The sequence below is a fragment of the Oreochromis aureus genome, linkage group 5 (genome assembly GCF_013358895.1).
Source record: "Oreochromis aureus strain Israel breed Guangdong linkage group 5, ZZ_aureus, whole genome shotgun sequence".
Lineage (NCBI taxonomy): Eukaryota > Metazoa > Chordata > Actinopteri > Cichliformes > Cichlidae > Oreochromis > Oreochromis aureus.
The window spans coordinates 15,764,249-15,792,223 of NC_052946.1; the positions used below are offsets into that span (position 1 = coordinate 15,764,249).

The 27,975-nt window shown below is 40.6% G+C and overlaps 2 protein-coding genes across 8 annotated transcripts; both read left to right on the plus strand.

Annotated features, from left to right (window-relative positions):
* The first annotated feature begins 824 nt into the window (after positions 1-824).
* On the plus strand, positions 825-18,625 carry LOC116326398 (sortilin-like). The gene is made up of 20 exons (XM_031747655.2): positions 825-1,177; positions 6,885-6,947; positions 7,027-7,100; positions 7,201-7,303; positions 7,668-7,829; positions 7,981-8,054; positions 8,996-9,045; positions 9,517-9,644; positions 10,627-10,771; positions 10,861-11,016; positions 11,122-11,234; positions 11,380-11,482; positions 11,567-11,735; positions 11,832-12,016; positions 12,105-12,294; positions 13,575-13,691; positions 14,988-15,096; positions 16,161-16,273; positions 16,378-16,504; positions 16,602-18,625. Exons 1-20 carry the CDS (start codon positions 845-847, stop codon positions 16,614-16,616), a joined length of 2,529 nt encoding a protein of 842 aa, XP_031603515.2. The 5' UTR covers positions 825-844; the 3' UTR covers positions 16,617-18,625.
* A 1,764-nt stretch (positions 18,626-20,389) lies between these two features.
* mdm4 (MDM4 regulator of p53) lies at positions 20,390-27,970 on the plus strand. Of its 7 annotated transcripts, none has more exons than XM_039612461.1 (11): positions 20,390-20,503; positions 21,816-21,903; positions 21,987-22,061; positions 22,177-22,310; positions 22,425-22,474; positions 22,943-23,007; positions 24,528-24,624; positions 24,707-24,867; positions 25,041-25,238; positions 25,348-25,416; positions 25,502-27,970. In XM_039612461.1, the coding sequence occupies exons 1-11, from the start codon at positions 20,493-20,495 to the stop codon at positions 26,069-26,071; spliced, it is 1,518 nt and encodes a 505-aa protein (XP_039468395.1). In that variant the 5' UTR covers positions 20,390-20,492; the 3' UTR covers positions 26,072-27,970. The 7 variants fall into 7 exon arrangements, with proteins under 7 accessions (XP_039468395.1, XP_039468397.1, XP_039468393.1 ...); XM_039612463.1 differs by lacking the exon at positions 20,390-20,503 and adding an exon at positions 20,813-20,921; XM_039612459.1 differs by lacking the exon at positions 20,390-20,503 and adding an exon at positions 20,837-20,973.
* The last annotated feature ends 5 nt before the right edge of the window (positions 27,971-27,975 follow it).

The window sequence follows — 27,975 nt, forward strand, 5'->3', positions numbered from 1 at the left end:
TGAAAGAGAAAAGTATGGAGAAGGAGAGAAACGGGTCATTATTTGAAGCATACTACATTATCTGCCAAACATGGTGGAGGCAGTATTATGGCTTGGGTATGTGTGGCTGCTAGTGGAACCAGAGTGCTGATGGAAGCAGCAGGATGAATTCTCAAGTATACAGGCCTATACACTCTGCTTATACTCAACCAAATGTTGAAAAACTGATCGGACGGTGCTTCACAACTGAATTGAAGAATAATGCCAAAGAAAGGGCTGATGTAAAAGCCTGCAGAGCATCTTGACCAGGAAGATACATTTGGTGATGTCCATGGTTTCAAGACTTTACACAGTCACTGACTGCAAAAGATTTCATTCAAAACATTGAAAACAATGCTTGTATATTGTAATTATCTTAGTTTGGCTAATTAATTAATTGATGCAAAATTTTTGTCAACTAATATGAAAAAGAAACCAAGCAAAAGTATATTTTTTGTATTAAAAAAACATAAGTTTTATTTTCAGGGATCTGTATGTAGAACCTTCACTAGCTGTTTCACAATAAAAAGTGAAACTACCGCTGCTGTACAAAAAAAAAAAAGGATGGGGAGAGAAGGAAGCCGTGCTGTAGATTATTTGTTCTACTTTTCTATTTGCTTCTTGGAATCCCAAACAAATTCAGAGAAAATAATTCAACAACACTCAAAAGCGCTAGTAAGTTTTGCGCGGTCCTTCCACCAGGGGGCAGTTCAACCCCAGAAAAGGTGTGACACTCAGTCGAGAAAGATCGGCGCCGTCCAATGAGATCACAGGTTATTCTGGTCCCGACCAATCCGGCGCCGCGGTGGATGGGCCGCTGTGGAAGATGCTTTGGGTGATGAGGGGGGCATGTGCAGCCAACTGCTGGTGGGACAGTGGAGTTTCTCGCAGGAGTCTCGAGTTGGACACCGCTGGTTTCATAATGATCTCCGCATCTTACATTTTGGCGCTCGGGCTGTTTTCGTCTGCGCTGGGCAGATATCAGTACGAAGGCGGAAAGTTTTCACATTTGAGGAGGCTGCAGGGGGAGTTTGGTGGTGATGAGGAGCGACTTCTTCCAGAGAGGAAGGAGCTGCCGAAGCGCAGCGCAGGACTGAATGAACAGACATGTACAGCTTTGCCCGGAGTAGAGTCAGCCCTGCTGAACGACACCAGCACTGTAAGTGCCTTCACACCCACAGTGACAGGATTATATGTGAGCTTATTCCTCACGTGATGGAGTTGCTCGTAACATTTCCAAACATTTTCCTAACAGATGCAAACAAGGAAAGATGTGAATCCTGCAGATTAAACTGCTTCTAATTACTGAAGGGGTTTGTAGATTAGTCGATCAAACGATGGAAAGAAATTTTGATAGTAATTCAATCAAATAAAATCAACTGAATACGTTTAACTAACTCAAATGCTCATTAATTAATGTTGAGTATGTGAGTCCAGGACAGTTTGGGATAAGAAAAAAAAGACTAATAAGATTATGTCAAAGATTTATTTAATAGAAAAACGAATACAAATAGAGGGCCATTATATTTTTTCTGTTATTAGTTAATCTGATATTGTTTAATCAATTATTATTTAATTTCTAAATGTTTTTAAAGGGATCTCCAGTTTGTTTGCTTCGAGGACCTGTGTAAAACTTTAAGATGTACTTTTTACTGGCACACGGGACAGAGGAAAGTTACAAATCAGTCCTTAAAAAGATTCCAAAGACTTATTGAATATCAAAATATTTGATATTTTATATAATATTTATTTGTAACTAGTCAATAAACAAACAAAGAAAACGTGGAGAAGGTGAAAGTGGAAGTTATTTAGTTAAGTAATATGCCAGTTTCAGCCAGTTCTCCTATCTTTCTACTTCTTTCTGTTGCAACCTTTTTTTAATTGATCTGGATTAATGTAGGTCAGCGCTCCACATGTGTGGTGCCCGCTGACTCTGTGTTTTCATGCTCTGATGGACTAATGGTGCTGGGTGAATGGAGAATGTAACTGCATACAGTCATACACATTTGACTGTGTTCCTCGTGTCTGGAGGGATCTTGGAAGAGCCGGCTGATAACATACCTCTACTACCTCTTTGGGATCGCCATGAGATGGTGGAATGGTGATAGGCATGAAGTACAGTGTTTCTCGTTTTTTATTCTCAGACAAACAACAACTGAACATCCAACCAGAAGCACAATAAAAACAAACTCATAAGAAGTTACAACAAAGCTCCACAGGATCATTTTCATGTTGTGTGTGTGTGTCTGTGTGTGTGTCTGTGTGTGTCTTAGTTGTGCATGTATTACTAATGCTGTGGGGTCTTGAATCTCTTTATACATTGTGGGGACTTATCTTCCTTATGGGGACAAAAACAGACCCATAATGTCAGCCACATGTTTTAAAGTTAGGGGTAGGTTGTAAACCAGTGTATTGTCCTCTGAAATCATGGATACAACACTTTGGTGTGTGTGTGAAGGTAATAGGTGTTACATCATTTCACTGAATGAAACACCTGGTCTTCTATCCAGCGTGAAAATAATTCAGCGTGTTTTCAGAGCGCAGACTCCTCCCTTCTCCTCCGGGCCTTTCTCCCTGACAAACATTCCCCACGTTCTTCTGCTAAACTTCGTCTGATCTCCACTGTGGGCTGAGTTATCAGACCTGCATGCTAGATCAGGAGTGGAAAAAGGATTTAGATCCGTATTACGCGCTCCTTATTTTCCAGATGGCTCTGTAAATTATCAGATCAGACACAGCTGACCTCCTTCTCTCTGTGCTCCTTTTTGTGGTTTTTGTAGACCTGGTAGACTACACAGGATGTGTTCTGTCAGCCAGCCCAAGCCTTAACGTATTTTCCCCGTTTGTGCGAGGTTCATTTAGCTGACTCAGGTTAACAAACTAGCTTGTTTTGTTTTTCTTTTCTTTTTTTCCCCCTTCTTCAGACTCTATCCTGTGTCCCGTTCCCTCAGGCCAAAAAAGAACAAAACAAACAGGAAAAAAGTGCTCTGTTCTCAGGGTAGCTGGGGTGCAGCCAGCTGCTGGAGCACCAAGGAAAGCAGCAGAGCTGGTGTACCACATGGTGTGTGTCAGAAAGAAATCTGGCCTTGTTGATACACAGGGAACATACAGTAAGAACAACAAAGTATAAATGGAGGAGGCACTGGTACAATCCATGACCAACTTGCACTACTTCAGTGGAAAAATTAGCCTGCTCCATCTAATAGCATCAGTCAAACATACTGAATATGTATTTAACATAGCATATATATACTGATATGGAAACTTTCCTTACAGAAGGTGGTGTAGGCAAAGATGCTTGATTCCCGTGTTTACCATCCTCTCTGCACAGCCTGCAGCACATGTAGCAGAGTCCAGCTGTGTCTTCACATTAATCAGTTATTCAGTGAACTACGTTGTTAATGTAACAATGAAACTGATGCTACTTTATGTATATACAGTATACAGTAAGCCCTTATTTAAAGACAAATATGTCAATATCTTATAGTTTTTACTTCCTTTGTTTTTACCAGCAAAAATGTGAAGGTTTAGCTGGATTTGGGCAGTAGATTAGAGTTTTTCAGTTTATTATGGATACATAAATTATCAGAAGATCTAACAGTCTAGTCCACTGCTATCTATTTCATAGATCAGGCTGCCGTATCCCTTTAAAGTCCAAATGATGAAATAATTGCCAGAAAATTGTAATTTCTTTTGAAAAACAAAAAAGACTCTTTGAACCTTTTGACAGAAAAAAAATGAACATTAATTTGACTATATGAACTTCAATTTGCATTTTATTTGCCACATCCAGCATTTTTCATTTTATTTTTATTTTTTAAACTTGCAGTTTAGTTTTTTTGCGAGGAAAACAAACACTGGTGATGTAGAAGTCTCAAAAACTCAAGTATCAAATATGATATGATAGGTCTTCAATTTTTTTTAGCATGCTAAAATTTAGTGTTGGAGCCAACAGATGACAGCTTGGCATTGCCATCTGACGAGCCATGCTGCTAGCCTGGAGAGAAAAACATGAAAAAGACCAAACAAAAAGATTTTGCTGTGCCGTTCTCGCCCAAGCAGCTAATTATTTGAGAGATTAAAATTTCGCTCAGACTTAAAATGGGCAGTAATGTCATGATTTTTTAATCACTTTGTAAATGTATTAGTTAAAAATTAATCAGCATTAATTTTCCTTTTTTCTTCTTTTCTGGTATTCTTGGAGAATAAGAATCTAGCAAACAGCTTGGAACTCAAATCGTAGTCGAACAGCAGAGGCTTGCAGTGCTGCTTCATGTGTGAGATCAGAGCCTCAGCATTTGACCTCCTCCTTCTGAAGTTTTATGCGCGTAAACATTGCTGAAGCAGAGAATAAGGAGCTCATTGTGTTGCCTTTTCTGTGAGAGGACTTTACTGTGCTCCCACCCACAGACTGTGTGTTATTGAGTCTGCTTGTATAGATGTTTGTATGTGTCTATTTGTGATGCACACTCCAGAAGTTTCGTTGTTTCTGACTGAACTAAATGCCAGATTCGGGAGGTTAGAGGAGCCTTTACAGAGCAGCTCTGGACCCTTAAATCCAACATGAGACACAGCATGAGGTCATGTCTGGTATGTGAGGCCATGTCCAACTGGGTCAGGCTTATCTTCATTTTTACATACATCATGTTAATTTACATTCCTACATTTAGATGTCTATCTTGGCCCATGATAATCTTATAGAGGAGATTATAAATCTGAGGAGTTTTCACTTCCTGGTTAAATACTAGGTAAAAAACAAAAAATGACAACCTGTGGTATAAGTGCAATGTTTCCTGCAGCTGGCCAAGTCAGCTTTTGTCCATATAGAGTTTCAGAGAAACCGATGTGGAAAGTGTCCCACTGGTTTAAATTTAACACAGGTGTGATAGCAACAGGCAGAAACATTTGCAAAGACTTAATATTAGGACAACACATGACTTAAATTGCATATTGTTTTGTTTGAAATTATCATAATATTTATCTTGTGTTCTCAGGTTCTGCTGTGATTGTACTCGTACAGTCATTTATGTCCTCCTCAGGATGAATTATATTAACTTTGTTGATTTTAGCATTGGTAGTCATCCCACATTTCAGTTTCTACGATTATGTTGATGTTGAGCAAGATACCAACACAGCTAATGACATTCCCATCAGCCTCAGCTCTACTTGTATTTGCATGGTTTGAAAACTCTGCTTGTTATTAGTGGCATTGCTGGCATTTTTAGCATGTTCCCACAAGCATTTATCTGCAAGCATTACTTCCCTATAAGCTCCTGTAGCCTCTTCAGTAGTTTTCACATGACTCAGTGCAGTGATAAGTCCAACCTTACTGCTTCCACAGGAATTAAGAGGGTAAGTAGCAGTAGCCAGGTGCTGCTAATCCAATGCCCTTGATTAGATGATCATCAGCAAGTGTGAACATCTCTATAAAAACAGAAGTTTTTGCAGCTTATTAGTCTGGAGCATGCAAGTGTGTATTTAAGCAATCCCACAGTCTTCACAGGAGTGGCCTTCCAAGTAAATTCAGACTCTCCATGTTATGATCCATGAACTACTCTGTATACCAGAGTATTCTAGAGTGAAACGTGAGGCCATCTGTCCAACAGCTAAAGCTTGGCCAAAACTGGGTCATGCAACAGGACAATTATCCAAGGCACAGGGACGAATGTACAACCAAATGGGTGAAAAAGAAAAGAATCAAGGTGTTGCAATGGTCCAGTCAAAGTCCTTAAGAGAGCTGTGCTTCAGTTCAAACCTCAATGAACTGAAGCAACACTATAACGAAGACTGGGAAGTGGGAGGAGTAATTTTCATAGAGTCCTCTGAAAACTTTGCCTTGGTTGTCTGGGTAAATTTAAGTATGTGTGTGTACTGTATATGTATATATTTATATTCATATCTGCTTCTTTAATCCTTATTCACATTTTCTAATAGTATCATAATTGTATTAAGGTGAATAAAAAAACTAAAGATATACTTAGAATGCTAATACTTGTAGCTGTATAGTCTCATTAAAACATGTCTACTGAAGCATAAGCTAATAGTTTTACTTTCTTATATCTTGTAAAAATCTTTAAAGCTTTGACATTTAACCTGTATGTTCAAGCTAGAGAGGGAGTTTTTGGGAGGACAGGACATATGACTTTTTTTTAAAAAAACTGACCAATAGGATGAAAAGTGGATTGCAAACGGGGTAGAAGTTGTAAAATAGTTATACGATCAAAATAGGAACAGATGGATTCAGGAGGCATACGGCAGACGTGACCATCTTCTGTGGCTTTATGGACAGACGCTTTTGGGCTGTACTCACCTTGAAAACATCTTTGCCCCTCCAGCTAAAGAGAGGAGGGGAGTAACCTGCTCCCTCAGACTCCAAACATTGTGGGCTGTGGCTAGAGACCAAACACTTGAGCTTCAGTCGGGATGAATGAAGAGGAATGTTGTTTTTCTGTCAGAGTTGGGAAATAGTAGTTCTGCTCCCTCCGTGCCGCTAATATTATGTCACACCTGTTTCTTTTATTTTGAACTTTGAATCTTTCAGGGCTTGAGGAATGTATTAGTAAGTGACTGTTAAGGTAAACATCGGAAAAATTGGCTACATTCAGCCTTAATGTCTGTCATGTGTTTAAAGGAGAGTGTTCTTGCTGCGTTCGGGACATTAGCAAAGTGTGTTGTTCTCTGGCTTCGTCTTTGTGATTTACACAGGAATGTAGGTCACACACGCAGAGTGCATCCAAATGGCCGAGCTGCTTTGGACAGTATGGAAAATTCAAGCTGTCCTCTCCGTTCATGTGTCTAGTTTTTAGTAAACGGCAGTGTTTTCTGGATTTTCACTAAAATGTCTTCTTTTTTTTCTTCCCTTTCAGTTCACGTTCAAGGTGCAGACTTTGGGTTCGCTGTCTTTAGCCTGGGTGGGCGATGGATCGGGGGTAAGTTAGTGTGTATGACAATATATAACTCCAAGATGATGCTTGATTTCTGTGTAACTCCATTCATCTCTCACCCCAGGTGCTGCTGGTGTTGACAACCTTTCAGGTGCCTTTGTTCATGATCCGCTTCGGCCAGTCTAACCTCTACAGGAGGTGAGAAGTGCCTCGCTGCTGGTTTGGTTTAGTGGCTTTATTAAACTTTTTCTAATTACAGTGGTCTGAGGGTCTAACTGCAACCTTGTCTGTGTGTCAGTGAAGACTATGGGAAGACGTTCAAAGATGTGACTCATCTGATTAACCACACCTTCATCCAGACAGAGTTCGGCATCGCTATCAGTCCAGACCACTCAGGGAAGGTGAGCGAATCTTTAAAAGAGTCCGCACATGCAGTGCAACACGATGAAATATCCTCAAAGGTTTCTGCAGTTGTGGATCATTTCTCATCTACTTGTGTTTTCAGTAAAACTGCACAATTTCCTCAGTTCTTCCATTGTTTACATTAAAGAAAGCAGTAAATAAATGTCAGTTGTAATCCTCTGATTCCCAGGTGGCATCTCCAAAATGTTTATTTGATCAGATAAACCACTGACATAAAATTAAGAAAAGCAATGAATCCCCACCTGAGTAATGTTCAGTGTTTTGGTTTGATTTAAATGTGTTTTCTCTCTCATCAGCTACGTAACCGATTGATTTAACTCTGGCTCTTTTGTTCGGCTTCAGGTGATCCTGAGCGGTGATGTGTCCGACGTCGGGGGTTTTCGGCTGTTTCGCTCGCAGGACTTTGGACTGACCTTTGTTTCCACCGACCTGCCATTTGAGCCCCTCATTCAGATCCTGTACAACCCCGGGGACTGCAACAAACTTCTGACACTCAGTATCATGGTATATAGTCAGGGATTTGGAGTTTCAATAAAAGAAAACCTCTCTTCTCCTGAAGTGAACGATTTCCTAATTTCTCAATTAGGAATGTTTAAATACTAAAGATAAACCTGTACTCCCTTTTTACTGACAAAGTACCCTTTTTTCTTTTAAGATGGACCTGTGGTTGTCTGAGGACTTTGGCGCCACCTGGAGGAAGATCCACGACAGTGTGTGTTTGGTCAGATGGTAAGAACTGACCTCCCCATCAGATTGATGTTAAAGTATAATTAAGGACAGGAGAGACAATCAGGACAGGTGAGGGGTGTGAACCTTACGTTTGGCCTTTTTTTTTTTTCTTAGAGACTTTCCCTCAACTTTAATGAAAGTTCATATAAACATAAAGCAGTGCGCGCTTCCTTTAGACAGGATTCCTGCTCTCTGTTTTTGAGCCAAGAGTGAATTTTGGGCCCAGGTGAAAGGCCAGTGGTGTTTACACATAAAATAAATGTTTCTCATAAAACACAAGTTTCCATCACTGAGAGGCACATTTGTCCATGTGGGTTTACAAACACTCAACATGTACGTCTTTGCTTTTGGTAAAAATAGAAGTATGTGTGTTCTTTGTCCATTGTTGTTTTTCCAGCTGCTTTCCTCACCACAGTCTGTATCCCCCGTCCTGACTCTGGTTTTATTTGAACACCAGAGTTCACATGAGGTTGCGGTGTCAGCCTGCGGTTGTTAGCGCTGCATTGTGGGAACATTGTGATAGCTCTGTGCGACCACAGCTGTCATTTAGGCCTCAACCCAAATTGACTGCAGAGCCAGGGAGCTGAGGTTGATGTCAGACTGAATCATGAGTCAGCAGTGGCATTCTTATTCAGCCCGCAGTCCTTGAACCAGAATCTGTGCAGTGTGAAAACCTTCATCTCGTTTGGCAGCGAACAAAACCCGACAGAACTTGTGGGGTGTGTGTGTGTGTGTGGGGGGGGGGTAACCAGGGTAACCAGGGTTGATGTCTGCCTTGCTCACACCAGCACTTTAAAACCATAACCATAATCTGCAATTTCTACAAATTCCAAAAGTGGATCTACATTTGATTTACAGATGTTAAACAATGTTAGCGCAATTAGATCTTTCCCTCCACCGTCTGATTCTACCCAATTATGGTTTGTTTTTCTCACACACAGGGGTCCAAAGAATAGCATCTACTTTACCACAATCAACAACGGATCATGCAGTAAGTGAAGATAACACGACCCCTCCACAGAAGCCCTTTGAGACATGCACTCCTTTTATGTATCCACACCATCCGAATGTGTCGTATCCGAACGCTGACCCAGGTTTATCGTAGCCTTGTTGTTGACAGTCATGAGTTACTTTCAACTTGGCAGTCTAAACCAAATGGATTCTTACACATGGATTGATCCACACACTATTAAAAGTTTCTCGTGCACCTTGGCCTGTGGCTGAGCTGACTAGAGAGTGCATTAAACAGCCGGAATGTATTTTGTCTTAACTCTGCTGCTGATTTGCAGCAAACATTCATGATTTATTTCCAATCAAGAAATTCCATCTATGTGCAACTCAATCCATTCCTTTAACAGACTTATTAAAGCAGCAGAGATACGTATCCCCACTTTATGTGAGTAAAGTGCTATATTAACACGTTCAATGATACTTCCACTGACTTCACCTTTTTTTCTGTCAGACGACAAAGGCATGTTACATCTAAGAAAGACATTCGACTACGGTAAAAGTTTCCACACCATTGCAACGAGAGTTTACTCGTTCGTACTTGGAGGAAGATTTGTTTTCGCTTCCATCATGACTGGCACGGTACGTCTGTGTGTGTACCTTTATACCTTTATTCTTTAAGAGCAGAGTGTGTTTGTTTTGTGAACAGGCATTGCATTTTTGCAGTCTGTGTATTGTGTGTTTTTAGTGGCATTGGGTGTACTTGTTTATTTGTACACCCATTTTCTTCTTCTACTTCTTCTTTCTATGCTTTCTTTACTCAGTTTGCAAAACAAAAATACATCTTCTCACTTAAAGCGTTCAAATAGTTTGTGACATCTGGCATTAATGTTCAGTCTGTATCTGGATATCCTATCTGGGTAACTAAACACAGATACAGGAAATCTTTCATACCTCATGCAATAACTATTTGTTATACAATACATCTGTCTGGCAAAGAGTCATCTGCTCTTTAATTTTATGACTTTATTGCCTTTAAAACTGTCTTTTCTCTGTATGGATATTAAAATATTTGATTTTACTTGCCATACATTATTATTAGTTGTCTTATAAATATTATTTATAGCTTGTCTCTACTCAAAATCGCATGCTTGTAGTGTAAATGCTTGGATTGTGACTGGAATGCAGTTTGTTTGGTGTGACTGTATCTGGAGTTGGCCTGGCCCACATTCATAAGATAATGATCTGCTCACACAAAGTTGAAAGGCCATCTACATCTTCCTCTTGGCTTAGCTTTCAAGATAAAAGCACAGTTTTATAAATGTATTATCCAACAATGCTTTCCTTGACTGGGAATACAGTATAAGCCATGCATGTAGAGGAATTTACTCACATATTTCATGAGGCATGTAGAATTTAATGTTTTAATGTCTGGTGTAAAGGCAAATAAAAGAGACAGACTGGGTGTCTTTAATAATACGGGGTGTAGGCGATGAGCATATACTGTAAAACCAACAGTGTCATACAGGTGACTGGGTTTTGGTGTAATGATTCCCACTAAAAGTAGCATAAATACACCCTCTGTATACCTTATAGTTACTGTGTCTGTGCATGTGTGTGACAGAGTACAGAGCGTATGATCCACGTCTCAGTGGATGGAGGCGAGACGTGGAACATGGCTCAGCTTCCTACAGTCAACCACGAGCAGTTTTACTCCATCCTGGCAGCCAATCAGGACGTGATCTTCATGCACGTGGATGACCCCGGTGGTAAGAACTGGTGCTGATAACGATTTCTCTTCTGCTATCAGTTAACATACCACAGTGTATAATCCAGACTTGTGTTCTGTGCGGAGCAGACTCTGGTGTTGGAACCATCTATGTGTCAGATGACAGAGGAACTGTGTTCTCCAAGTCTCTGGAGCGCCACCTCTACACAACCACAGGAAGTGACACTGACTTCACTGTCATCCATTCACTCAGGGGCGTCTACATGACCAGTGTGCTCGCAGACGGTCAGTTAACACACTAGTTAAATGTCAATTAAATGTAGTAAACGTGAAAATTATCTTCTGCTAGGAATTTAAGTGAATTTTGAATCCGTCATGTTTGTTTTGCAGATGGCACAGTGGAGACTGTAATCACCTATGACCAAGGAGCAAAGTGGCAGAGGCTGCGCAGACCAGAGAACAGCCACTGTAACACTGACACCTCTACCAACAGACCTAACAGAGTGAGACACACAGACACAAGTATTGGAGTATATTTTTATTAGGATGTGGTCACACGTGACCTCTTGTAACGCCTCAAAATAAACTCTTTCAAACAGATTTAATTTCTCAGTACGAGCCGGTGTGTAAATCACTGTGTCTTTACAGTGCAGGCTACACATCCACGCCTCCTACAGCACCACCATGAAGATGAACGTCCCCATGCTTCCTCTCTCACAGCCCAGTGCAGTGGGCCTCATTCTGGCCCACGGTAAGACACGCAAGGCCACAAAATTCTTTCAGTGCAATCAGTTTTACTGAATGTTTCTTGATAGTCTCCCTCCCTTTTCTCCAGGCAGTGTTGAAGATGCAGAGTCAGTTCTATTCCCTGATGTGTATGTGTCTGATGATGGGGGCTACTCATGGATGTTGGCCCTCAAGGGACCCCATCATTATGCTATACTGGACTCTGGAGGCCTGCTGGTGGCTGTGGAGCACACTAACTTACCTGTCAGCCAGATAAAGTGCGACTGTTAAACACTGTCTAGCATTTTGTGACATATATGTAAGTGTTTGTGTGTGTCACTTTTGCAGCTAATGTTTTTTTAACCACCCGTCAGGTTTTCCACAGATGAAGGACAGTGCTGGCATACATATAACTTCACCAATGACCCACTTCACTTCAGTGGCATGGACAGTGAGCCTGGCTCTCGCTCCATGAACGTCAGCCTGTGGGGCTACAGGAAGGACTTCAGTAAATGGGTGGTGATCACTATAGACTTCAGGAAGCTCCTCACCAGAGACTGTGAGTAAGGCACAGAGGATGGCGATGTTTGTGCAGTATTACAGCAAGTGTGTTTTCACTATGATAATGTGCGTGTTTGCTTTTGCAGGCACAGAAGGAGACTACGTGCAGTGGCTGGGTCACTCTTCAGACACCACTGGTTCTAATGATGGCTGTTTGCTGGGCTATAAAGAGACCTTCTTACGCCTGAGGAAAGGCTCTGTTTGCTGGAACGGGAGGGACTATGCAGTCAGCAAGAGGCTGTCCCCCTGTCCATGTACACTGGATGATTATCACTGGTATCTCATTGTTCACTTCATCTCCTTTTGTGCAAGTGATTAGTGTAATAGATGAACTTGTGACTTTATTATGGTATTCTTGAAACTGGGTTTTGATTTTTACATAACAAGATTGTGGGGTATACATTATATTTGTAGGAATGCTCTTTATGCATGACTTTTTCTTTCAACATATTATTTATTCTGATATTCCGTCTCTCTACTAGTTCAAAATACACTATGTGGACAAAAGTATTGGAACACGTACACATCAAACCCACAGGAACCTTTATGACATCCATTTCTAAATCCATAGGCATTAATATGAAGTTGGATTATAGCTATAACAGCTTCCACTCTTCTGGGAAGGCTTTCTACAGCATTTTTGGAATGTGTGTAGGAATTTTTTGCCCATTCATCCAGAATGGCATTTATAAGCTCAGATGTTGGTAAAGAGGACCTGGCTTTCAATCGCTTTTCTAGTTCATCCCAAAGGTGGTGTTCAATGGGTTTGAGGTCAGGGCTCTATGTGGACCAGTCAAATTCTTCCACACCAAACTCATCCAGCCATGTCTTTATGGACCTTGCTTTGTACACGGGTGCGCAGTCATCCTGGAAAGAAGGGGGTTTCCCCCAAACTGTTCCCACAAAGCTGTAAGGAGAGAATTTTCAAAAATATCTTGGTAAGCTGAAGCATTTAGATTAATCTTCACTGAACATGTTTCTACTTATCCAGAGTCCAGTGACAACGTGCTCCATCCAATGCTTTGGATTGCTCCTGGGGATGTAAAGCTTGCATGCAGCTGCTGATCAGCTGCCATGAAGCTCCCAGCGCACAGCTTTTGTGCTGATGTTAATGACAGAAGAGGTTTGGACCTGTGCAGTTATTTAGTCAGTAGAACACTGGTGACTTTTACACCTCAACATCCAGTCTGTAACTTTACCTGTGAGTTGCTGTGGTTCCTAATTGCTTCCACTTTGCAATAATATCACTTACATGTGATCGTGGAATATCTAGGAGGGAAGAAATTTTATGAACTATTACAGTACCACTCTCAAATACAGTGAGATCACTCTTCCACAAATATGCAAAGGTGGACTGCATGGCTGGGTGTTTGATTTTCTACAGTGGGACTGAATAAAATACTGGAATTCAGTGATAAACAAGTGTGACCCAATATTTTTGTCCATATAGTCTAAATTTGATCTATCTTATTTGCATATTTGACAGTTCAATGAATCTTCAGCTTTTTGCATTTAACAGTGCATTAGTGTAGAAATGACACAGCTTTGTGTTGCAGTGATTTTGGGTATTACCGACCAGAGAACAGCTCAGAGTGTGTGGAGCAGGAAGAGTTGAAGGACCGTCCTTTGGAGTTCTGTTTAAATGGGACCATTGAACAGCTGCAGACCAGTGGGTGAGGACATTTGACATTTTTACCAAAAACAACCCCCAAAAAACAAAACCAAGATACATTATGCATTATAATTATAATACGCATTTTGCATATTACAGATACTATCCCTGTGCCTGAGATGCACAAACCATTTTTACACATCCACAACACCCCTGAACTTTTCTTGGACTCACCCGGCATGTGTGAACTGCAATGTCCAAGGCAATCAGATCATATGGTAGCCGGTTTTTTATGGTTTCGTTTGGGTTAGACTATGTACTGATATTTTTGTTTTTGTGGTACAGCTTGTGATCTTTGCTCAATCCAGCATGAAAGTTAAAAGAAAATAGCATTTTCTTCATTTCCGTGATTATGAATTTAACGTTAAAAAGTATTGTGTTTTATTTTAGCAATGGGGAGGAATATAATTATATACCGTATTTACTATTCAGAGACACACACTCTCGATTATATACTCCCTCAGTTCTGTTTGTTTGTCTGTCTGTGAGCAGTCTAGCATCCACTTTTCAATATGTCATGTTTTTTGTGATGCTAGATAGAAATAAGAGCTTGAATTTATTTAATTTAAATAATTTAAAATTAAAATAAAAGTCAAAGCTTAACTGGTGAAAAAAATGTCAGGAAACCATATCAAGTGATATATTATATGAAAGGGCATGGAGAGAGCTGTACGACACACTTGTTGTAATAAAAGCATCATAGAACATCAGTTTTTAGAATAGCCAACTGCCTCTGATTTCAGTTTGCTAGAAAAATGGCATTAAAGTGGGTCAATGGGCCTGCAAATCTTAGATGGAGAAGCAGAAAATATTCTAAAAAATTGATGATTTGAGTTGTTGAAAACACATATTTAACTAAATTATTTTCTGAGTTATTAGTTGTTGTTTTTTTAGACAGGACAATCTATCTAATATCTTAAAGCAGCATGAAAACTGAATGAAAAAGCAATTTTCTTCATTTCTGTGTTCAGATATTGTCACTAGGTGTCATTTGCAACTTGAAGTTTTTTTATTAATGTGTCAGAAAGGAGAGCTGGGAAAAAATCCAGACCTCGTTCTTCCAGAATTGTAACAAAGTTCTTGTGGAAAAAGCAGGTACATTTACAAACAGACACTTCTGGTGTCCATGCTTCAAGACAGGATTTTCTAAATGGCCATTCTCTTTCCCACTTTTTTTGTGTTTGTTAATCTCCCTCCACTGTTGTTGGGAATATTATTTTGAGTTGTTCTGCTGTAACTGATGTCCTTTTCTTTGAATTTTGTCTGGCCTTACATATATCTCTCCCTCCTATTCAAGCTACCGGAAGATTCCGAGCAGCCAGTGTGAGGGAGGTTTCCAACCAGTTAGGAAGGAGACGGACTTGAGGAGGATGTGCACCAGCAACGCTCTTCTTCCTTATTCCCTGGTGAGTTCTGCTTATTCTGAAATACAGGCTGTGCAGGTTAGTATATAGACTTATTGGGACAGAATGAAACTTAATGAAGGGTCTGATCTTCAGCATGGTCAGCACTGGAGGTGTGAAATGGCTAATCACGTAGCAGCTTGTCATGAGTCGAACTTTTGATCAAATGTAGTAAAAGTTTGAAAATTTTAACATCTGTTAACAGAAAGTGTAAATTTATGTTTCTCTTCACTACTGAAACACACATATTTAGAGTTTAGAGGTAAATGGAGATACACACTGATGAAGAGCTGAACATTTTTTGATGAGATGTAACAGCCATAAACTTTACCACCTCCTCCAAAAGTCTGTTTAATATTTTATTAGTACATGCAAGCATTCTAAAGTGATTCCTCTGCCAGTTTGACCTACAAGAGTCACTTTTTCATGCTTTCTTTTGGTGACTCTTATCGAATGAATGGCATTAAACTACAGGCTTGTTAACTAACTGAAAAGGAAAGAAGGGGAAAAACAGCACAGGGGGAAAAAAGTTAAGTCTTATGTTTTTCTTCACTTGTCTTGTGGTATCACAGAATCATTTTTGCAAACAGTGCATCATGATGGCATTGTAAAATGACTTACTCAGTGATTTCCGACTCCAGTGTTGGTGTCAGTTCCAAAGCAAGATGTCGTCAAGCCAGCGTAACAGAAAATGAGGCAGTGCAGTGGGCAAAAATCAATTGTTTTTGCTTTTTGAATGAGTTTAAGGAGCATTATTTCTCATCATTGTTCTACACAGATCTAAACTGAGTTTAAATTACATGCTTTGTGAATGTTTTGAATCTATAAAACGTATGTGTGTATTTTCCTTTTTTGTTTTGATCCGTTACCTTTCCTTTTTTCTTTTTTCATTTTTCTTTTGTTTTTTTTTTACTTTTTAAAATTTCGTTTAGATATATTTAATGCATAAATTGCAAATTAAAATGCATGAAAAGACACTTCTGAAGCTCCAAATAACGTATAAACTGTAGGCCGAGGAACCTAGTGCACTGCGTTGCTTATTTAAACTTTTCCCGTCTCTTGAACAGATTGAAAACAGTTCAGCGAATACTGCTCTCATAGTCATGGTCGTCATAGCGATCCTCCTGACAAGCGCTGTCGCAGGTGTTTGGCTGGTTAAGAAATATGTCTGTGGAGGACGGTGAGTTGCTTTCTTTTCTTTTTTCACCCGTTGCAGCCGCAGTAATAAATGCTGCACTCACGTCTCTTCGGTTTCTTCCTAATATGGACTTTTGTCCTCATCAGGTTCCTCGTGCACCGTTACTCTGTTATGAGGGAACATGCTGAAGCTAACAAAATAGAAGGAGTGGATGATGTGGACCCCCACTACATGGAGACAGGAAAAGCACAGTACAATGAGGACTCGGATCAGGTAGATGTTGCGTAAAGGGCCCCTTATATTTATTAGTTTTACCTAAAACGCTGTGATTATCTATAAACACTGTTATACTGTTTGTGTCTCCCCATAGGACCTTTTAGAATAAGATTTCTTCCCACTCAAAGGCTCTTCAGACTAAATCTAAAGCAGTCTTTCATGATGCCTGGGCATTCCTGTTGCTCCCACATGCTGATTAACATCTGCTTCTCACTTCTCGCTATCCCCTGGAGGCCGGAGGACTCAGCAGCAGCGGGGCAACTTCCTATATTGCTTCCTTGTACCGGTTGAGACTCCCAGCAAATAGGCGCACTGGTGATTTTGGGAGGGGAGGGAAGGGGAGGGGACAGAAGAAAGCCTCTGGGATCCCCGGAGAGCTTTTGTTCTCTCTGTCACAGAAAATTCTGTAAAGACCTTTGAGTGTGAAAATGTGCCCCATTGTGCTCTGTATGTTTCCTTTCATGATGACCTGAGAAGAGACCGCGTTGCACTGCACAAGCACCATGCAGCTGCTACAGCTTGGACATGTGGGTGCACAGAATGTTTTATTAAGAGCTGGGAAACATGGGAGAAACAGGACACAGAAAATAATCAGTATTTTAGCTCAGAGTTTTCATCTGCTGTCAGTTAAGTAGTTTTTGTACTCTGTACATTTAAAACTTTAGGGTCCAGTCCTTGTGTTCATGGTGGGCCACTTTATCGGTTTCGCTAATCGCTAAAATGAAGCAATAACATCAATTTTTGTTCCTCATTTTGTCACAGGTTTTGGGAAATTGGGGTTTTCTATTTGATACTAACTCCTGTGAACAGTGGTACCTCTTTTTAATAGTTTTTTTTTTTCAACCATACTGTCTGGATCTTTGAAGGTAAAAACTGGCCAGAATCGCTTAATGCACTAGAAATTGTAAGACTCAAATTGGTGATTGGAATTGGCTTTTTTTAAGGAGAACCTTTCATCTTTTGTTAGGTACCAGATAATGTATCGAAGTTAATATAGTTCTTGCTTTCAAAACATGTTCTCCTAGTTCAGTGTGCAAATAATGGATATTAAAAATCAGAAGCTGCTGTGCTACTGGGATTTTCCTGCACAACCATCCCTTTACAGAAAATGGTCTGAAAAAGAGAAAATATGCAGTTAGTGAGTTTTCTGGGTGGAGATCCCTTGTTGACGTCAGAGGAGCTTGGTCAGACTTCTTTGAGCTGACAGGATTCCAACAGTAACTCAAATAACCATTCGTTACAACCAAGGTATGCAGAAGAGCATCTCTGAATGTACCACCCACCACACAGCAGATGGGCTACAGCAGCAGAAGACCAGACTGCTGTCAGCTAAGAACAGGAAGTGGAGGGTATATCTGCACAGGCTCACGGGTATTAGACAACGGCAGATTGTCTCAGTTTCTGTCATGACAATCAGATAGTAGGGCCAGAAACAACATGAAGCCATGGATCCATCCTACCGTGTATCATCAGTTTGGGATGGTGGTGGTGGTGGTGGTGTAATGGTGTGGTGGATATTTTCTTGGCACACTTTGGGGCCCTTACTACAAGCTGAGCATCATTTAAACACCACATCCTGCCTGAGTGTTGTTGTTGACCACACCGCAGTGCAGTCTGCTCATGGCTGCTTCTAGCTCGATAACATCATGTTACAAAGCTCAAATCTTCCCAAACTGGTTTCTTGAACACGAGAAAGAGTCGACTGTACTCAAATGGCCTCCACAGACACTAGATTACAATCCAATAGAGCACCTCTGACACAATTTAAACAATCTATTACGTATATAAACTCTAGTAAACAAGTGTAAAAGATGTTAGTCCTTCATTTTTAGTGCTTACTGAAACCCAGCCCAACACAGTCATTATTTTTCACTCTCCTGCGTGTGTGGTGAAAATGAGAGACTTGAATTATTGCCAAAGCACTTTTAATGGTTATTTTTCAAACGTTAGCCCAGCATTATAAAAACGAATGCTCATCCAAACCCTTTACTTGAACTTCTATGATATTCTTGTTTAACAGGATGCGCCAGTACATTGCTGTTTGTTTGTTTGTTTGTATTTCACTGACATTTCAGCCAGGCATAATCAGCAAATAAATAACGATAGTGGTTTTAAAAAGAAGTGCAAACGTTTCTATAATCATCTGATATCAGCGCAACACAAAACATAACCTCACTTTTTGTTCACAATAACAGTGCATTAAGATTAATGGTGCCTGGTGACCGTAAAGAGCACTTGCTTTATAAAATTAACTACACCTGTGTCCCAGTACGCATGTCTGTGTAATATCAAGTGTTTTAGCTGTGTTGCAAGTGTGTTGGCTGGCTGCTGTTTTTATTATCTGCGGTGTAAGAAGTGTAACATTTGACACACATGTAGGGCTTATGGCTAATGCTTGTATTCTCCAGCAGATGCAATACCACCCCAGCAAATAAGCTATTGCAATAAGCTGGCCTAATACTGAGGCATAACTCAAGGATCGTTAGGTGGACTTTGTCAGATATGAAAGCAGGTTTTTAATGCTTGATCCTTCTTGATTTACTTAACTGTCAGTAAGAACAAGCCCAGCTGTCTCCTGGATTTAATGATTTATTATTGCACTGCGTCTACAGATGTGTGATGTTGCGTGTGTTCTAGTCCTTGTATGTTTCATAAAATATCAGGGGCCAAGAGTGGTGACATTCTTTCCATCTCGTTTTCTCCGCTGTCTGTTTGCTGGGATGAGTAACTCTGGATTCAGTATTCTGTCAAGCAGATGTTTTTATAACAATGTTTGCATTTATAGACTGAAATAATACTCTCTTTTAAATCTGTGCTCTTGTGCTGGAGTTTTCTTCAACACAACACAAAGTACATAGAAAAAATTACAGTACTTTAGCAGCAATTATTTTAATAGTATTTTTGTGTCAAAATACACCCTAAAAGGAACATAAAGTCAAAGTTTTTTCCTTTTTGAGGAGATTAGTTTTTACTGTTATCTATATCAGTTTACTTTACTGCTCAGTATACAACAAAATATATTGTAATATTGAAGGGGACATATCAACGACCTCTATCAACTGTTCTTGTAAGTTACTGAAAGCACTTAAAATAAGGTGCTGTTTTAATAGTGGTTTATTCATAAAGTTAATATTTTATGAATAAGTAACCCCATATAGAAACAAACCAGTTAAAGTGGTGTTTTTATATAAAGTGGTCTTAAGTGAGTTTCAAATTTCACGATATGACATGTAGCATTACTCACGCAGACAGATACTTTTTATTTTAACTATAGGAGAAAAGGTAATATCTCCCCTGGAGTTTATTAAGAAGAAATGCTGGATTTTATAATCTGTAGGTAATGAAAGTTATGCTTACTTAGCTGTGCTTTTTGTTGAGTGCCAGCTGCCTGCTTCCTCTGAAAGAAGGACAGCGCTCAAAAAGAATTAAGGGGTCACTCAGTCATCACAGCATAACACAAGAAAACAGAAAACACTCTGTGTCCAATTCATCTGCGTTGGTGCAAATGAAAGTGACAACAGATGCACTGGAGAGGCAACAACAAGACAATTCTCATGAAGTGAATGGCTTTGCAGGTGCTGACACCTTGTTAGCCACTGCTTGTAGCACGGGATGATTCCTGTAGCCCAGGATTGTCCAGCTCCAGGCCTCAAGGGCCGGTGTCCTGCAGGTTTTAGATATCACCCTGGGTCAGCACACCTGAATCAAATGAATAGTTCATTACCAGAAGACCACAAATGTATGTGCCATCGCCATGGAGCTGGACTACCTGTGCAGGCTGAATGGGCTACAGCAGGGGCGTCCAACTTCAGGCCTCAAGTGCTGGTGTCCTACAGGTTTTAGATGTGTCCTTGATCCAACACTGCTGATTTAAATAGCTAAATGGCTCAATATGTCTTGAAGTTCTCCAGAGGCCTGGTAATGAACTGATTGTTTGATTCACCATTCCTGCTCTACAGCCTCCCACCTGAGGGGAGTGCAACAAATGTGTGCAGGGTGAGCAGCGTCTTTCAAGCATCTGCTGGTGTAGATGCCCGGTGGCAGGGATGATGCTGCCTACAGTCCTCTTTGCAGATTTCAGTACACTCAACAGAGCCTTCTTCTTTTAAGGCAGGGGTGAGGGGGAACTCCAGGCCTCAAGGGCCAGTATTCTGCAGGTTTTGTGTCCTTGATCCAACACAGCTGATTTAAATGGCTGTGTTTAAATCAGTTAGCTATGCGCGATATGTCTTGAAGGTCTCCAGAGGTCTGATAATGAACTAATCATTTGATTCAGGTGTGTTGACTCAGGGTGATATTTAAAACCTGCGGCCTGGGGTCCCCCGTTCTAAGGGATAAGGAGAGAGAGGAGGTCTGTGGCCACAACCAGCAAAACCATTACGTTCTTGGGATGTCGTGTTGTCACCGTTCGAAAGCAAGTGGACTCAGTGGTTTATGCTTCATAAACGCTTCCTAAACTGGACAGGGTATTTTCACTGAAGGTTTTTTAAATTATTGTATTTTATAACATGCTTTTAATCTGAAAAGACTGTTTTAAAAAGGGCAAAATGCCTCTGTAAGTAATATTTTTAAAAAGTAGGGGGAGCCATATTCTAGATTCTCATGCGGAAGTTGAGTAGTCACAGTCATCATTTTGAATCTGTAGTTCAGCTAACTGTCTCCTGATTGCTAGCGTTAGCTAGTGTTAAAAAGCCAGCATTTAAGTTTTCCGTACGTCTTTACGATGCGGACCAGCTGTTAAGCCAATACTGCGCCCGGAGCAATGTAGTGGCTGTGAAGTAATGTCAGCTCCTCACGGTGAGTTAATATTAGGAGCGAATTATTGAGTAACTGGCTAGCTTCCAAAGTTAGCCATCGTTAGCGCTGCTGCTATGTTAGCTAACACGTTTGCCTGTAGCGATAGCAGCCTTGCCACCTGCTAGAGATGTCTAGAGAGGCTGCAGCTCACGTGTGTGTGTGCACACAGTAATACCTATACTTACATTTTTGTGCCATATGTTCGGCGTTGGCTCGCCTGGTTTAGTTTTGTTGTGTGAGGGCGCCAAAGGGAAAGTAATAGTGCGAGAAGTGACAGGCCATGACGGTTTCAGATTGGGAAGTTAACTCGGCCTAGTTGGCACTGAATATAAACGCTGTCAGTTTTTTCAGTCTGTCAATAACTTGACATTGTTAAGCTGCGTTTGGCGCCGTAGGCGCTGGTGTTGCGTGGGATGTGCAAAGTCAGTGACTATAGCAAGCTGTGGAATGCTGCTGAATGGGTGAGTGTGGTGAGTCGTTTATAATGCGTGTTGTAATTTTTGCTTTGCAGACTTCGTTCGTTTACTATGAGCTCCCTACCAGCCCAGACTCCGGCATCAAGCTCGTCATGCAGGACGCTACCGGGAGAAGGGAATCAGGTGCAGTTAAGACGGAACTACAAGCATTCAGTTACCTCATATATAACATGTGATGCTAAGCGGTGGTGCTGTTGTCCATTTAGGTGCAACCAAAAGCCCCTCTCCTGCAAATACTGCGTGTGGCTGGAGCCCAGGAGGATGTCTTCACGCTCAAAGAGGTGAGCTGTCTAGTATGACTTTGCAAAAAGACCTGTGACAAGGAGCTATCGGTCACGTGGTCATTCCAAAGGTACAAATGTAGCCTGTACATATGAAATCTTCTGCTTTGTGTAGGTGATGCACTACTTGGGCCAATACATCATGGGGAAGCAACTGTATGACAAACAGAGGCAGCACATAGTCCACTGCCAGGATGATCCTTTGGGAGAGCTGCTGGAAGTGGAGAGCTTCTCTGTTAAAAACCCGAGGTAATTACCTTAACCATAACCTGTGCTCACTGTTGGTTCTGCTTTGTGTATCTGGACTTTATAAATTAAAAAAAAGAAATCTTAATTTTAAATGCTTGTATTCCCGTTTTACAGCCCAGTGTATGAAATGCTGAAGAAGTATTTGGTTGTTATTGACTGTGCTGGTAAGTGATTCTTTCATTTATTGATTTAAGTCCTTTGCACATTTTTTTTTTTTCGTGAAATTATATTTTTGTTAGGTGGAATCAACAAAAAAAAAAAATCTGTGGATTCATTTGTGGGTGTCTGAAGTCAAAGTATGTCTCTTCCTCTGCTCTTTGTGTTTAATTAATTCACTGTTATTTGCATCATTGTGGCTTTTTTAAATTACATAAGATCTGTGGGTATACCAACATTATCTTGGCATCATATTCCATTACATGCATATTCGAAGACCATCTTGTTGGCTATATAATGAGTGATTGTGAAAGGCCGTCCATCGCTTGGAGGATGTGGGGATCCTGCACAGTCCCAGATGGACACCTTTCCCCTGCTTAAACTTCATATCTGAAGGGCCTTAGTGAGAGTGTGCAATGCTATAATTAAAGGGGGGGATGTCCTTTTTCTGTTACTGTGTCTCATTTGAAATGCAGACGCTGCAGAGAATCTTTCTGTGGGCCGTGAATGTGTAGAGGGCGGAGTGGAGGATCGTGGTCAGGTAAAGCTGAAGCATGGTGCTCAGAAGAAACAGAGACCCTTACCTGCTTTCACCTCACTACACACAACTTTTTGTAACAGATGGCACAGGCTAAGTGCACAGCTGCTCAGATGCCTTTTAAATGGAGCCCGACTGATATATCAGATGATTTTAGCTACTTATACACATTGATATTGACATTTATAACGGCAGATAAATTAAAAAGTAAAGAGGAGACAGAAGTGTGCTTCAACCATGTCATGAGTGTTGATGTTCCATAGTTTGTCCACCAGAGGGCACTCTGCAACTTCCCTGCTGGCAACAAACACAACAACTAGCTGGTCTGAGCAGTTATGCAGAGCATGAACTGGTACTTCAAGACTTATTGTCATAATAACTTGAAAAAAATTTTTTTTTTTCTTTTTCACAAATAACCACACATTTTTTTTCCTGACAGTAAGAACTTATTTATGGGAGGTTAAATCACCAAGTATCAGTCTTTAAAATCCTATTTTGGCCAGGCTCTGTTTTAAAGTGCTTTGTAAAGTGTAAGTTTAGTTTCTACTGGGTTGTGTGTTCTGGGGAAGGTGGTGTAAGGGCTGCTGTCTTCGTTGGTGTGCAGTTGTACAGAGTGGCACCGTCTCTGTACAACCCCATTCTTGGTTTGGTCTGGTGGCTTTTTCATCACTGTTTTGACCCACCAGTTCCACCCATTGGATGGGGGGGCAGAGTCACTGTCTCTGTCTGTATCAGAGTTCTCTTCTCTGCTCCGAACTGGAGGATCACAGCTCCTGATCACTCACAGGTCTGATGACTACCCTAAACCTTTTCACCTAATCCCATGTTCCTGCACCCTTCTTTCCAATCCCTCCCCAAATCCTGTTTGATCTTACTTCGTGGCTTGAGGTTATTTTAATTTGGTTTGCCTCAACATTGAGCTATAGTAAGATATTTGTCCTTTTATGAAACTAAAGGTTGCTGCATGTGCCACAACCATCTCAGAATGCTATCGAATCAAATTTCAGATCATAATTTAAGTGTTGAATTTGCATATTTCCTCAGTTACATTTTAGTGATTTAAAATAATAGATCTGTCTGGTAGATGTTACTTCAGACTTAAATTCTGTGTCTGTTTCTTTGCTTTGACAAATGTGCCAAATTGTTCATTTAAGAAAAAAAACGATGAGACAACAGTACATACCTTGGAATAAATGTATTAAATCCAAAGAATTTAGAGTTGCGGTGGATTGTGTGATCATGCTCTTGTTTATTCACCTGTCTGTTAGTATACTGGCTTTCCTGCCTTTGCTTTCTGCTTCTGTTTACCCAGCACTCAACATTTCAGTTTGCAGTTATATCCTAAATTATTTTGAACTCCCTCCCCACTGGCCCTTACCCAAATTGCCCAGCCCTTTGTCCCTTGTGCCGTCCCACCCCACCTGCAAACAGAGGCCATGTTGAAAAGGAGCTGCGAGTCCTCCAAGTACCCAGTCACGGCTCTGTGTTCTAATTTCTTGCATTTGCATTTTCTTCCTTTACAGATGTGTGGAGGTGTGGTCAAAGCAGGTTTGGAGGCTGGTAGTGATGGGCCTCTCCTGCAGACCCCCTCCCAGAGACGACCTCGGGAGCCAGATGATGGTAATCAAATAGTCAATTGCACACTTAACAGCCTCCTCAGACTTGTTACAAAACACTGTTTAAAAGTTCAAAACCTCCTTAGACTCTCTTGAAGGTTTGCAACGCTCAGCCTGCAAGCGACCCAAACTGGACGTTACTCTGGATGAGTGGGACCTCTCTGGCTTGCCCTGGTGGTTTCTGGGTAATCTCCGTAATAACTACAGCCGCAGGAGCAATGGCTCCACTGACATCCACACAAACCAAGTAAGAAACCTCACGTGCTCCTAGAAAGTCTACCCAGTATCGTTAAAAATGGTTAAAATGGGCAATAAGGTTCATTTTAGAGTTTTCAAGCTTCGGAAAACCAACAGTTATATTACTAGTTGACAAATGGCAAAAATCGGATCATAACAGTGGTGGTCTGACTGATGTGTCAGTTGTCTCTTGCACAGGAAGAGGATACGGCCATTGTGTCGGACACCACTGACGACCTCTGGTTCCTCACAGAGGGCGAGAGTGAACAGGTGAGTGTGGAGATGAAAGAGGCTGCTCTGGAAGAAGGCAGCAGAGGAGAAGGAGAGCCTCCACTGGAGGAGGATGATGGGGGAATGAAGGAGGACAAAGCAGACAGGGAGGTATGACTTTTTGTAATTTTGTAATATATTTATATTTCTTTCCTGCCAATAAAATGTTTTTTCACTAAGAAATGTGGAGAGATGATTTGATCTGATGTATATTTATTAGATGCAGGAGGAGCCAGATGAAGACTCTCAGTGTCTGAGTGATGATACTGATACAGAGATCTCCATACAGGTCCGTATCTCTGAGCCCTGGTTTAGTCATTTATAGCCGTTGTTTAAAACTATATCAGCCTTGTGAATGCTGTGTTATATCTTAGGATGCATGGCAGTGCACAGAGTGCCGAAAATACAACATACCTCTCCAGAGGTACTGTGTTCGGTGCTGGGCTCTAAGGAAGAACTGGTATAAAGATGTCCCTCGGCTTGCCCATTCCCTTTCTGTTCCTGACATCCCAGCATGCAGCTCACTCGGTACCCACGATGAGGAAGATGACAGTGACACAGGCATTGATGTCCCAGATTGCAGCAGGACGGTTTCTGATCCTGTCATCCTCCCTTCACATTCCACCGCTGATCGACCGCTGCCAACAATGGTAACGGGAAAAGGCAAAGGGCCGAGGCCCTCTAGCTTCCACAAAGATGAGCAGCTCTCTGAAGGAGAGAGTCAAGAGAATCTGGGCATGGAGGTTGAGGATGTTAGGCCTGAGGCGCTGCTGGAGCCTTGCAAGCTCTGTCGAGTGCGGCCACGTAACGGAAATATTATACACGGACGTACTGCTCACCTGCTTACCTGTTTTCCATGTGCAAGGAGGCTACATAAGTTCCAGGCTCCTTGTCCAGGATGTGGGAAGATAATCCAGAAGGTTATTAAAATATTCATCCTGTGAAGGGCACACAACCCATCTGTAAGGTCCTGGGGACCTGACCAAAAAATCACAACACAAACTTTTCAGCAACATTCAACCATACAGCTGCATGGCTCATAGTACCAGTCTCTGCTTGTGGACTCATAAAATCTCTGCACCTTACTGTTAAATTTATAAAGAGACAAAATACAGCATTTGGTGAATCTTGCCCTGTTGCATGGTTTATTTGAATCCCACTGCCTCTGAAGTATTGTTAGACGAAACCTCAGTCTTAACAGTTCACTATACAAACTGCGTGTTTTGGTGCCACATTTAAATAAGGGACATACAAATCCGGAAGTATTTATTTATTTATTAAAACGATCACATAGGCGCACACAGCTTGAGTTTTTATTTGATGTTATGAAGGGTTTTTTTTTTTTCCTCTTAAAGTTTATGGTGTGTTTTTTTTTTTTTTTTTTTGTTTTTTTTTTTTGTTTGTTTTTTTTTTTGTTTCTTGTAATTATTCAAAGTGCAGGTTTTGGGTGCTGATTTTTATTTCTGGAAATTTTAGGATGTGCTTAAGTTTTTCATTAATTTACTTTGTCCATCTGGACAGAAACGGAACAGAATAATAAATGAAAGTATGAAAGTACAGGTCTCTTTGAGCTGTCCTTTTGTTATTTTTTTTTTTTTTATATATATATTTTTTTTGTCTTAAGCCCTCCTGCATCTCTTTACATAACACAGCTCTAAAATGTAAGTTTTAAAGCAGCTGAAGGAAGAAACAAAGTCTATAAATCTGTTTTTAGATGTTTCATGCTTATGAAAGTTTCCTCCCAAAATTGATGTACTTTCAGCACATGTGAATGTATTGTGAAATACAAAGGTGACTTAAGTCTAGTTTCTTGCAGCCAGAAATGTAAACGTAGACGGTAATGCACAGCTGAAGTATTAACTGTAATTGTTAAACCTTGGTAATTTGATGTTAATGTGTTCAGTATGTACAATTGTCAAACCTCTGACGGATATGCCTGCAGTAACTTATGTTATAATGTTGGTTCGTGTTGAAATGTTATAATTCGGAGTACTTTAGATTCTTTTCTGGAACCTGTTTTAAATGCACATTCTTATGTATATTTTGTATTTAATTATTTATTCTGTTTTACTTGTGGCCAGCTCCTAGCAAACAGAAGATGGTGCACTGGTAAAGTCTAATTTGCATTTGCAATTTACTTAAGAATAGAGAGAATAAACCGGCTGAGTTACCAGGTGTACCCTCAGTGAAAATGGCTGCACAGGTTATTTTAAGCGTTACACTGCCATGTAATGACTTTACACAGAAATTTGTGTATTATAGATTTTATTTGGATTGTTCAGCTTTGTTTGAAGATTGTGGGCCACATAGATGCTACTTTTTTGTGTGTATGTGAACTGTCTTGAATAAATACATTCTTTATTATTCAGTGACTTTTAGGCATTTAACTTTGCCTCTGCGTAACGCAGAGTGTGTATATTAAGTGTTTGAGCTGATGTTTACTTGCGCTTAGTCTTTCTGCCAGGAGGTGGAGAGAGGTTTCAGTCTTTTAACTGTTGCCTACAGAAACTGTACAGTCCCTGTAATAACATGTAATGGATATATAGAGCATGCCTCTTAATCAGATCCAGTGCCAAGCTGGTGTCAGAGCTATATTAGTAATGTAAATGCAATAAAAGATGAATTATAGATTGTAACAAGTATTAGCGTTGTACATCAAGGGAAAAAGGCTTCCATTAAATACAGACCTCATGTAAATGAAACACTTAATACCAGTGATACTGGTTGATTAACTCATCCCAATTCGTGACATTAAGGCCATAATGTTCTCAAACATGGTACAGTTTTTTTTTTTTTTTCTTCTCTCTGTTATGGAATAAACATGTTTTGTTAAGTGAGAAAGAGTTGG